Source organism: Leptonychotes weddellii, chromosome 6 (assembly GCF_054177405.1).
Source record: "Leptonychotes weddellii isolate Sample4059 chromosome 6, ASM5417740v2, whole genome shotgun sequence".
Lineage (NCBI taxonomy): Eukaryota > Metazoa > Chordata > Mammalia > Carnivora > Phocidae > Leptonychotes > Leptonychotes weddellii.
Genome location: NC_138374.1, coordinates 60,848,545 through 60,861,255, shown reverse-complemented (window position 1 = coordinate 60,861,255; position 12,711 = coordinate 60,848,545). Strand labels below are relative to the sequence as shown.

General features: G+C 42.0%; 1 protein-coding gene across 3 annotated transcripts in view; it reads right to left on the bottom strand.

Annotated features, from left to right (window-relative positions):
- The window catches only part of RAB4A (RAB4A, member RAS oncogene family), a 46,602-nt gene that overhangs the window by 13,360 nt on the left and 20,531 nt on the right, over positions 1-12,711 (bottom strand). For 2 of the 3 annotated variants that reach the window (XM_081824236.1, XM_081824234.1), the window contains exons 2-3: positions 6,979-7,059; positions 4,788-4,902 (exon numbers count right to left, since the gene is read on the bottom strand). In XM_081824236.1, the coding sequence (XP_081680362.1) occupies positions 4,788-4,902; positions 6,979-7,059 (196 nt within the window). Of the gene's footprint in view, positions 1-4,787; positions 4,903-6,978; positions 7,060-12,711 lie in introns of those variants that run through there. The other variant, XM_031035291.2, reaches the window with a different exon arrangement.

Sequence of the window (12,711 nt, the reverse complement as noted above, 5' to 3'; positions counted from 1 at the left end):
AACAGAAATGATTCAGACATCTGAATGTATGTATGAGGGGCTCCTGTCTGAAGTCATGTCACAGAAATGCTAGGAAGTGGGGGGACGTTAGGCTGAGACAAATATGTCATTTTCTAACAGGTAGATGAAACTCTCCCACAGAAGTTAAGATTATCTTTGAACTTACAGGGAGAGGCGAAGCACTTGAGAGAGCTAGATGGACACTAAGTGCTCAGCAATCCTACTCTGCTTCCTCTGGGGGTTCCAGGTCTTCCCCATGTCCCTGCAGAGCTGCTCCCTACTCTTTCCCAGGGAAAAGGAAAGTCCGCGGAGGGGAATTGGCTCATCTTCCAACCAGGAACCCACAGCCAACTACCCGCCCCCACCCCCCGCACTCACCTTTTGCCTCGCCCCACTTACTAACAAGGAAACATGGCTTTATCTATCTTACCTGTCTCCACCGAGTGCCTCTGAACGTCTTAGCCGTTTTCACGGTCCTGCGGGTTACTTTCAGTAACACTTTCTCCCCTGTATTATCAGTCTCTCCCTCTTTGTTAGGTTTTTTTTCCCCATTAGCAACATAAAATGTGCTCTGGTACCTCCCACCTTAAAATACATGAAGATATGCAGCGTGATCCTTTCAGAGCTCTTCTCTGCATCTAAATTCCTCCGAAGAGTTGTCTTTGCTGTTTCCTTCTCCTCACCTCGTCTCCGGTCTATGTCCCCTACTCCGCAGTGCTGAGCCCAGAGGCATTTCTTGGTCCTCATCCCTCCACCTTGCCTCGCCCCTCCCCGGATGCCTCCCCCGCTGCACCTCTGCAGCCACAACCTCCTCCTCTCCCACCAGCCAGCGTTCCTCCTCCAGCTCTGGGTCCTTCTTCTGAGCCTGCCCTGTCTATACCGGAGTTCCTCAGTGCTGGGGCTCAGTTCTGGGTTTTCTTTTCTATTCACACCTGGACTCCAATGTCATCTTCAGCTCAGCCTCCTTCTGTAAGATCCAGCTGTTGCCCCAACATCTCCATATGACTGCCTAGTGAACGTGTTGTACTTCACATTTATAAGACAAAACACTCTGCTTCCCAGCCTGCAGGTCCATCCTGGTTTGGGGTGAGGTTGGGCACCACCATCCCTCTGTTCACACAGCCAGAAAGCTCTGTATTTATCCTCGCCTCCTCTTTTTGCCCACCTCTGTATTGGACCCATCAGTCAGGTTCCGTCACACTAACTGAACGTATCCTACATTGTGCATGTCCCGCCATCTTCACTGGTACCATCATAATCCAAATCACCAAGTCTCTGCCTGGACCCCTGCAGTCACCTATGGCTGGTGTCCCCACTACCATGCATGTCCCCACTGCCACTTGTGTCCCTCAGTCTATTCTCCTGAGCAACCAAACTCCTCATCAAGACCTACAAGGCTCCCTGTGCTCAGGGGCTGGAGATAGAGTTCAATCTCCAAGGGGCAATGATTTAGTCAGTCCTGTTTACCTACTGAAACCTCAAAAAGAAACCCTAAATGATGGAGTTTAGAGACCTTCTGAGCTCATGAACACTTGGAGGTGCTGGAAGGGTAGTGCATCCAAAGAGGGCATGGGAGCTCAGCACTCAATTCCTATATCCAATGCCCAATGCATCTCTTCCATTTGGCTGTTCCTGGGTTGTATCCTTTATAATAAACTGGCGACAATAAATACTGTGCTTTTTCTAAGTTCTGTGAGTCACTCTAACAGATTATTGAACCTGGGGGATGGGTCATGGGAACCTGTGACTGGTGTATGAAGTGGGAGCAGGTCTGTGGGATGGGACCCTTAGTCTCTGGGACCTGATGTTAACTCCAGAGAATCAGAATTAAGTTGAACTACTGGCCACAGAGTTGGTGTTAGAGAACTGGAGCTGGTATGGAAAACCCTGCCCGCCTCCCCGACCCCGCCTCCCCGCCCCCCCCTCCCCCCAGCCAATTTGGTGTCAGAAAATAGGCACCACAGAACACTGCCTCCCTTTAGGGCAAAAAGAGAACTGGGGACCTTATCAACAATAAACAAAAGGACTCATTATGACTTTGATACTTTGAAAAGGGCAGCTATTTTTAAATGTATTTTTAGCTCCTAAACTCCAAAGGCAGATAGGTAGCCTGAAGCTTCCCCTTTCTACCTTTAGATTGCTCTACAGAGGGGCATATGCTTTAAGAAATGGCAGACAGGCACCGCGTGAGCAGGATCAGATCATTAGTTCTTCCCGGGGTCGCCTCTCCAAGGGGGGGGAGGGCTCTTTTCCACATATGTGAAGAGACAACTCTTTTTCTGTTTTAGTTTCTAGAAACCAGCAGGTTTCTAGAGAAAGAGGTATGTAAGAGTTCTCAAGAGAAACTAAATTACATCTGCTACTAAGTCATTTATTTCACTGTACCCTGACACATGGGGTCTAACAAATTACTCAAGTATACAAGTTAAATGCTTAAGAAAAGTACTTTTTTGAGGTATTTAATTTTCTCAAAAGTAATTTAAACCAGAGTAATACAGGCACCTAGTTTGGAAAGCAAATATTGCTAACAGGCCCGACGTGAAAGTCTGCAGTCTCCTGCCTCACTCTTCCCCGGGAGCCCCACTCCCAAGGCCTCTGGATTTGATTTTTTTTCCTAAATTAAGTCATTAACGGAATACACGTTAAACATCTATGTACTAGATTCTACCCTGGGCTTTGGAGAAGCAATAACAACAAAATACAAATGTCCCTACTTCCATGGATCTTAGTTTTGTTTTTCTGGTATTTACTTCCATATTTCTATAAAATGCTTATGAAACTATCTGACTTACGAGTTTCAGGGCTTACTGCCTTCCTGCTTTGGTAGGTAAGACTCTATCTCACTCGTACGCTCCCAGCCCCTTCCCTGCATCTCCCCCTCCTCCTCCCCCTGTCAGGCAGCACCCTCTCCTGACGGCCGCCCTGTGACACCTGTGTCCTGGCTCGTCTCCCCGGCTGGGTCCCCTGTTGGCTGGACTTCACCTTCCTCTTTCAGGGTTTACTTCCTTGTGCTGATGAAGTATATCCTCCTGAAGTTTCTAAGAAAGAATACGTGAAAAGATAACCTATGTTTCTCCCCTATACTTGAATATCTAAAGGCCTTCTGACTTTATTCTCACACTTGACTGACAGTTTGGCTAAGTTTAGTATTTAGGCTGGAAAGGAATTTTCCATGCTGAGTTAGGAGGGCAAGGCTTCAGTATCTTCTAGCTTCCGAAAGTTGCTGTTGAACAGTGTAATGCAATTCCTTTTGCTAGTCCTTCAAGGTGACTGTTTTTCTTCTTGGGATCTTTTTGTATCTTCACTTCATCCTTGTCCTCTGAAATGTCACCTGATATACACTAGTTGGAACTGTTCCCCCCATTCATTTGTATCTGGTGTGAGGTGGGCCCAATACATCTGGGATCTCATTTCTTTGGTAGAAAATTACAGAGATTAGGCTGTTTTATTGGGGAAGCCAAAATGTTAGTATATTTAGGCCTTTCCTTTGGAGCTATTCATTTTTCTGTTTCTCCTGCCTGAGAGTACATATACACCTGGCTGCCAGCAACTGGAAAGAGGTGGGGGAGGGGGGCTAGGGGGTGCAGACTTGCACTAATTTCCCTCCTTTCAGTCCCTCCCTCATCCTTGCCTCTGCTGGGCCTTATGATGCACGCTGACCCTGCTTCAACTCAGAGACTGAACTTCTGCTCAGGTGGGTGCATGCACACGCATATGGAAGCACTAACCGTCCCTCCTGCAGAACCCGGTGCTTCCTCAGCCTGACCTTTTCCCGGATTCAGCGGGAAGAACGGGCCTCCAGCTCGCTGGCCTTCCCCTGTTACAGGCACTTAAGGCGCAGCTCCCTCGGCTTTCAGTCAGTCACCATCCACTCCTTATCGCTACGCTTTTTTTTTTTTGAAATCTCTTCATCATAACTATGTACTCCCCCTTTCTGGGTCTTTGTGAGTTCATGCCATTTCAGTTGTTTTAGAGTCATTTCAGCAAGGGTTTGGGGGGAGAAAACATAAGTCTGGATTGAATCCACAATGTTTAATCAGTGGTTCCAGAAGAAATGATTGTGATTAAAGATTTTGAAGCAAACAATTATTGAACATTTCAAATATAATATACACCTGACTTTAATGCTATAAGTGAGAGTGAGTTTTACTTAACTGAATTTTAAGACTGTGCATATCTGTTCTATTTTGACTTCGTGTATCTGTTCAAACACCACTACTACAATATTAATATTAATCCACTTTCTTGCTTTAGTACTTACAGAATATTAAACATGTAACTTCATCTGCAGTGGTCTGCCCAAACATCAATTATGACTGTAGTGTAATAAAAATGTGCAGGAGAGAATATTTGGTGGAATGTGTATCAACCATCAGAACATGCTCTAGTTAGTATAAAACAAACAAACAAAAATGTCAAAAGAGGTTTTTAAAAATTCTCCCTTAAAAGTGAAAGAGAAAAACTGCTGTGCTATTACTTTGCCTTAATTTTAATCTAAAAGTATTACTGCAGGATACGCAATGCCACGTCCTCCCAGTGTAGTCACTGGTCCCAAAGAATAAATTAGCCTCTACGTTAGAGTGCGCTCACTCGAGAGATTCGAATGCATTCTTTAGTAAATCAATGCTGCATGGAGAAAACTTGACTTTTAGCTTGTCTTAAAGCTTCCAGAGGTGAAGTTTCTGAAATCTGTGCAGGGAGGAGGAAACTATATATATGAAGAGACTATAATTGGTTATTTCAAATCCAATTTTTAAATATTTTTATTAAATCAGAGAGAAAGCTACCTGAATCGTTCTTGGCCTGCTGTATCCCATATCTGTAACTTCACATATTTACCACCAACATTTATTATCTTTGAACCAAATTCCACTCCTATTGTATGATTTGAGTCATCTTTGACTGAAAAAGAAAAAGAACAAGATATTTATTTTAGAACATTAAAGAAACAGACATACAGATTTAAACAAGCAAAATCAAGGGTTAAAGTCAATGGAAATATAATTTACTGTAGCCTTTCATTTCTCCAATAGTCAGTTGATAAGAAGCACTCACTGTTTTAAACAGAATACACATACAGTTCCTATTCTGAAAGAGACGATAAGGCTCCTTCACAAAACCCCTAAAGCAAACCATTCATTTTAAAGCCTAGGCTTGGAAGTGGCTATGCCACATGAGAATCATATCTACCTGTCCACTGGGAGGGCACTCACACACAGGGACTGCACAAAATACCTGGGTGCCAGCCTAAAGGGCTTAGAGCCCAGTGACAGACTGCAACTCAGTCAGGAACGAGGTGGTGACCGTTTCCACTATTTGAATGGATAAATAGTCCAAAGAAATAAAAGGGAAGGAAAAGTACTTCCTGTAGCCCCCAAAAGAAACTTGATGGATACCAAAGATTAAGGGAAAAAGAGGAGAAGATAAACAAAACAAAACAAAACCAAACAACAAAAATTCTGAGCATATGATAGCTGTTGAGTTTGCATGAATTTGAGGATTGTGTGGCAGTAATTTGGAATGAATTTGTTGGAGAAGTCAATACTATCTGTATTGGGAGGCAGGCAAAATAAGTAGATCACTAAACCCACCTAGAATGAACCGTAAGTGTTTCCTGGGGCCAGGGGTGGGGGGATGACAGGTTAATACTGACCACACCAGCCTGTCTCAGATGATGTGGAACTAGTGTGGACATTCTAGAATTCAAGCTACCAAGAAACCTCAGAGTAAAAGCCTCAAGGGTGATGGCTAAAGTCCAAGGGCGTCCTGGTTACAGCATGGCCACAAGACGAATAAAGTGAAGCCTTTCCCATCATGCTGTAGACCATGCAGACTAACCCAACACACATACCCATCTCCTTGGTGAGGAGTTAGGGGAGGACTGTCAAGGGAGAGCTTGCCACAGGGGGAGGATGCAAAGATAAGGAGGCGGGTTCTGGACCCAATATCCTTGGGGCATTTTTTTCTGAGATGCTACAATGCAGTCTTGGCAACTTGTGAAGAGACCTGGACTCCCCCAGTGAGTGAATACTTGCTCATTCAGCGAGGACTGGCTCCGTGACTAACCCACGCTGACTCCGGGTCACTAAACAGAGGTCCCAACAAGCTCTTGGATAATGAAAACGGAAGTAGCAGAATAATTTCTACAGTTTTATTCTTCAAAGCTCCTTGCCAAGGACTTCCTCTGCTGTCTGTTTCCCCATTTTACCCACCACCATTCAGGCGCACATGCTTAAGATGCACTGCAGTTCAGTGAAAGTAAATCTGTTTTTGTGCTTTCACCTGACTGCCGTGAAACAGGTCATCCTCCACAATTCTTTTCATGATTGTAAAAGCACTGTTTATTTTAAGGGGCTTTCAAACTTACAAGTCTTTTACAATACTTTGGAATTAAACATTCAATTTCCCTTACCAAAACAGTGCAAGCCAATCGCAACAAGATGGGTCTGTGGTCAAAAGACCTGGACTTGAGTCTAACCAACTCTAGGGGACCATCCCAAGGGCACACACCCCCTAACTGCTCTAAAGCTGCTTCTTGAACCTGCAAACCAGAACTGATGACAATAACTGCCTTCACTACAGTACAAGCCACCGAGGACCCAACAGGACTGTTTTATCTACAATGTACTACTCGGGCTTCTTGGGCAGCTCCCTGTCAGGGAAGCAAAGTCCTCTGTGGCCTTCTGCCTAACCCTGTTGTATTTCAATATCTGCAATGTACTGGAGTATCTGGACAATGCACAGTATGATAATATATTGAACAATGAACCACCATAAAACTGAAATAATAAAAACTCAGTCATACTGCTAGAAGTTTAATATAACATAAACTTTTAATGTTACTTTAACATACTTTTAAGCTGTAACTTTTTTCCTGAAATAATATTCAGAAGTTTTGCTATAAACAAATCTGAGCAAGAGAGCACTCACGGGAAGACATGCATCAAACACCGACATTTTTTTTCTGATGTCACTTACATTTTTTTTCTATAAACTGATGAAGCAAGCAAGACTTGCCAGTTCCTGCATTTCCAATAACCAAGAACTTAAACAAAAAATCTGAAAAACAAAAAGAGACCATGAAAAATAACTTTAAAACATGTGCTACAAATTTATTCTTAGACTATGATCAAAAAAAGTTAATAAAATCTTACTTGTTAATTTAACAGAAAAAAGAGGCAACTATTCTGTGAAAACAACAAAAAACATGTCAACTTACATTTTCACCTTTTTGATATTTGGCTTTACATGCCAATTCAGTGGTTTTCCAAACACTGCTCATGGGAAAACTTCCTTTGATGTTGGAAGTTTGAAGACTATTCTTGTAAAATTCATTCCTTTGCTAGTCATTATTCAAAGAAATATGAATAAGCAGGGACAAAAATAGTCTAGAAGTTTCAAGTGTTTTCTGTACAAAAGAAGAACCCTGGGAAACTTCTAGGCTTTGAGAAGTCCACACCCTTCTTCTTTTTTAAAAACAGGTATGTTTCCCCCACCCTTGCAGATTTTTGTGGTCTTGCTTCTATTTCCTTATCTGCACCTTGAGGGAAGGACGGCTTAAGCCGTCCTTTGAATAAAGTAGGAAATTTGTCTCATTCAGTGTAAAAAGAATTCTTCATTTCTTCTTTACACAGAGTAATATATTTAATTTGGAATATTATTTTCCATAAAATGGAAATGAAGACTCTCCAGAATTTGTTAATTGAATTAGCATGATGTAGCATCAGTAGCCCCACGCTGCCTTACTGATTAATTTTGCTTTTTCTGCTAGCAAAGAACGTTAGTTCTGCTGAGACAGGAGCTCCCTCCCCCACCCCTCACACCTTGATCAGAACCCACCACCGCAAACCCCCCGCTGCTGGACTCATTCTGAGGCCCTGAAGACCCTGCTCTGTGTCCCTGGTTCCCTGGTTTGCACCTCTGAAAGTGTTACCTCCACATACCTTTTCCAAACCCAGACCGAGCTCTCCTAGCCCTGGCTCCTTCTCTCCCCCACGTAAGTCCAAACAGCCTATTTATTTGCTGACACTTAGGGGGACCTGTTTCTTCAGAACTATATTAATCATCACTCAAAGATGAAGCCTATTTAACCTCTCATGATTTTTACATGGTTACAGGCAATAAACTTACAGGATAATGCTATTAGAATTGTAAGCATTTAAAAATAACAAGTTTTATGTTTCTCACCACATGTTTTTAAAGCATGCCACATTCACGTTCACAGCAGCATTATTCACAGTAGCCAAAAAGAAGCAACCCAAGTATCCATTTATAGATAAATGGATAAACAAAATATGGTGTAAACATACCCTGGAATATTACTCAGCCTTGAAAATGAGGAAATTCTGACACATGTTACAACATGGATAACCCTCAAAGACATTATGCTAAGGGAAACAATCCAGTCACAAAAGGAGAAACACTGTAGATTCCATTTACATAATGTACCTAGAGTAGTCAGATTCAGAGACAGAAAGTAGAATCGTGGCTGCCAGTGGCTAGGGAAGGGGGGAATGAGGAGGTACTGTTTAATGGACATGAGTATCAGTGTGGAAAGATGAAAAGTTCTGGAGATAGATTGTGGCAATGGCTGTCAACAACGTGAATGTACTTAATGCAAACGAACTGCAGACTTAAGAATGGGGAAAATGGCAAATCTTATGTAATTTTTCTACATAGACACACAAAATAAAACATGCCAAATCTAGTCATGTTCATTGAACAGCTTTCATAACCTAAGAAATCAAAGGTTAAGATTGCCAGGTTAAAATGAAAACACTGGAATTTCTCAGTTTTGTTCAATATCTTCTTCTATTTAAAATATAAAGCCCAATACACTGTAAAGTTGACCCTTGAATAAGTACATGGTTTCACTTATTGTGGATTTTTTACAGTACAGTACTATAAATGTATTTTCTCTTCCTTGTGATTTTCTTTCTTTTTAAAAAAGATTTATTTATTTAAGACAGAGAGAGCATGCACTCACGAGAAGGGGCAGAGGGAGAGGTAGAGACAGAATCTCAAGCAGATTCTGTGCTGAGTGTGGAGCCTGATTCAGGGCTCGATCTCACAACCCTGAGATCATGACCGGAGTCAAAACCAAGAGTTGGACGCTTAACCAACTGAGCCACCCATGTGCTCCCCCCCACCTTTGTGATTTTCTTTAAAGATTTTATTTGAGAAAGAGAGAGCATGAGTAGAGAGGAATAGAGGGGGAGGGAGAAAGAATCTGAAGCAGACCCTGCACTGAGTGTAGAGCCCTACTCAGGGTTCGATCCCACAACCACAAGATCATGACTTGAGCTGAAACCAAGAGTCGGATGCTTAACCGACTGAGCCACCCAGGTGCCCCCCTCCTTGTGATTTTCTTAATAGCATTTTCTTTTCTCTAGCTTGTTTTATTTTAAGAATATGGTATATAATACATATAATATAAGAAACACATGTTAACTGATTGTTTATGTTATCAGTAAGGCTCCAGTCAACAGTAGGATATTAGGAGTTAAGTTTTCGGGGAGTCAGAATTTATATGTGGGTTTTCAACTGTGCTGAGCGCTGGCGCCCTTAACCCCTTTGCTGTTCAAGAGTCAATCATATAAGTTGCAAACAGAAAAAGGTGAGAGCCAAATAAAGATGCTGCCAATATATAGGAAACAATAAATACTGGCAAAGAAAATAATTTGTATTTGCAAACTGAAATGTTTCTTACGTTTCATATGTACACAGAAAAATGAGTATCACAAATCTGTGTGATCCTGGAACAAAAACTCATATATCTAGACATAGACTTTAGCTTGATTCTTGTTCCACTGTTATTTTCTGCTTTGGAAGTTTTGCTTAAATGTACTTTATTATGGTAATTGTTACCTAGATTGTACCATAGCTCCCAACAGGCAAAAGAGTAACATATCCACTGAACTGCACCTTGCTGGACAAAAGACAAGTGAGACATGTAATATCCACATGTAAAAATTCCTCCATCAAACTTTTTTTTTTTAAGATTTATTTATTTGAGAGACAGAGTGGGGGGGCGGGGGGAGGCAGAGAGGGAGAGAATCTCAAGCAGACTCCTCGCTGAGTGCAGAGCCTGATGAGGGGCTTGATCTCATGACCCTGAAATTGTGACCTGAGCTGAAACCAAGAGTCAGATGCTTAGCCAACTGAGCCACCCAGACAACCCTCCAACAAACTCTTCATACTCTACCTCTTGTAGCTCAAACAGGTAAGTATTCATAATATAGTAGAAAACCTTTTTGTTTGAAAATCCTTTTGGGTGAAACATCTAGAAATGCTGGATAAAATATACCACATTTAAAAAAAAAATGCATAACTGAGCTTTTAGGAAAGAAAGGAAAATTCTATATGCTTGGGAAAGAGAAGAAACAGAAAAAAGCAGTAGGGGCCCAGATGCGTCAGTATTGAGTTTAAAACGTGTGTGGGACAGAGCATAAGAGTTTGCGCCCATGTGAAGGAGGTATGAGTAGAGAGCTAAATCTGAGTTCTTTTCAAAGCTCAGCCTGAAGTGAAAGGGTAGGCTGGAGGAAAAAATCTATTCACTAGCTCAGGGAAATGAGGAGCCTTCTTTCACTCTGCCTGGCCTCTTAATGAATGGGAAAAACATTTCCCTTTGATCATGGGCTTGTATGATAGGTGAGTTTGAAATTCAAATTTAAATAACCATGTGGACAATGAACCTCTAAATCAAGAAATGAGCAACAATAAAAATGAAAGTGACATGACTAGGATGCCTGGAAGAATTACTTTGGCAGAACACACAGGATTCTCACATTTACAGCTCCTTGAAGATGAGCTCACAATCTAAAATTACAAAACACTCAAGGAAACAATCCATCACAAGTGAGTCAGCCATCTGCAGACAGATTATGCTTCCAAGAATTTGATTTAAAAAAAAAAGAAGAACTTAATAAAGTACAGTTGATCCTTGAACAACACAGGGGTTAGGGGCACTGACACTACTCCCCTCCCCCATCCCATGTTGTGTAGTTGAAAAACCCACATATAACTTTCGACTCCCCAAACACTTCACTACTAATAGTCTACTGGTGATTGGAAGCCTTACTGACAACATAAATAGTAGATTTACACATATTTTCCATGTTACATGTATTATACACTATATTCTCACAAGCTAGAAAAAAGAAAATGTTACTAAGAAAATCATAAGGAAGAGAAAATACATTTACATTACCACACTGTAAAAAAATTCATGTGGAAGTGGACCTGCGCAGTTCAAGCCTGTGTTATTCATGGGTCAACTGTCTACTCAAGATGACAAATACCATAAAAAAGGAATTTAATTTATAAGAATGCAATAATATGAAAGAATAGCTAGATTTCTAGAATGTGTCCAGAAATAAAAATTGTAGTCTTTAAAATTAATGAATGGATGGGTTAAAAAGAGGAATCAATAAAAATGAGGAGAAAATTTATGAACTGGACTAGAGACTGAAGAAAATTACCAGAAGGCAGAACAAAGAGTTGCGAGGAGAGGAAACCATGTGGATTTAAGAAATATGGAGGATTGAAGGAAAAGATCCAATACAGGTCTAACAGGTGTTTGGGAATGGAAAAATAGAGAATGTAGTATAGAGCCAATATTAAAAGAAATCATGACTAAGAATTTCAACAGAATTAAAACTAAAAGGACTGTCAGATCAAAAATAACTGTGAACCATGAGAAGGAGAAATAAGAGTAAGTCCACACTTAAACATATCATCATCACAGTGAAACGGAAGAACAAAGACTATAAAGGCAGGAAGAATGGAAAAATTCCCTATAAAGAAACTAGGTTCCTCACCCCAAGGTCAGAAGGCAGTGAGACAGTATCTTCACGGTGTTGAAGGAAGGAGCGTAAAAACAAAAACTGTCTAATGTAGAATGCAATGTACAAGAAATTATACTCAACGCTAAGGTACACCTCTGCTTCCAGAAAGTTGGAATAGAAGTACTTTTTCCTATTCTTCCTGCTCAGTACAACCTAAGACACTAGATATTATATATAAAGGAAACATATGGAGACTTTAAAAAGCGTAGCAAAGAAGGCAGACTGGCCAGGGACCTTGGGGCCTGAGAAAAGAAGACACAGGGGTGAGTTCTTTGGGTTTTCCTTTCACCTCACATACCCCAGACTTGGAGCTGAACAAGCTGGCAACTGGAAATGGCAATGGGTGCAGATTTTAAAAAGCACCCACAGAAAGCTGCTCTGTCTAGCCATAGGGCCAGGTAAGGGCAGCCTAGCAAGTGAGAAAACCTTTACACATCAACAGCTCTACTGCAGCCAAACAGCACAGGAGAATCTGTGACCCCACCCCCACCTGTGCTAGCAAAGGCTGAGTGACAGGGCGGGGGGGCGGGAGGGCTGGATGTCCCCCAGTGAGGCCGGAGAACCTCACTACAGCAGGGTGGTGTCTGAGAAGACCAAGCATGGAGCTGAGACTCTCATCTCGGGTAGCTGGTTACGAGCCGCCCCAGCCCTCACCACAGTGTCATGGAGACCATGGTGGTGGTGATGTGGGAGCCGCAGAACTCTGGTGCTCTCAGCCCTACCGAGCAATAACAAGGAGCACTCCCTCCACCTGGATGTCAGTGGAAGCCGAGCATGGAGTATACCCTTCTACCTCCACCTGGCAGTAACAAGGCTGTGCCCAAGAGTGGAAACCAGTTAAATAAAAGATTTAAATAAAGATCTC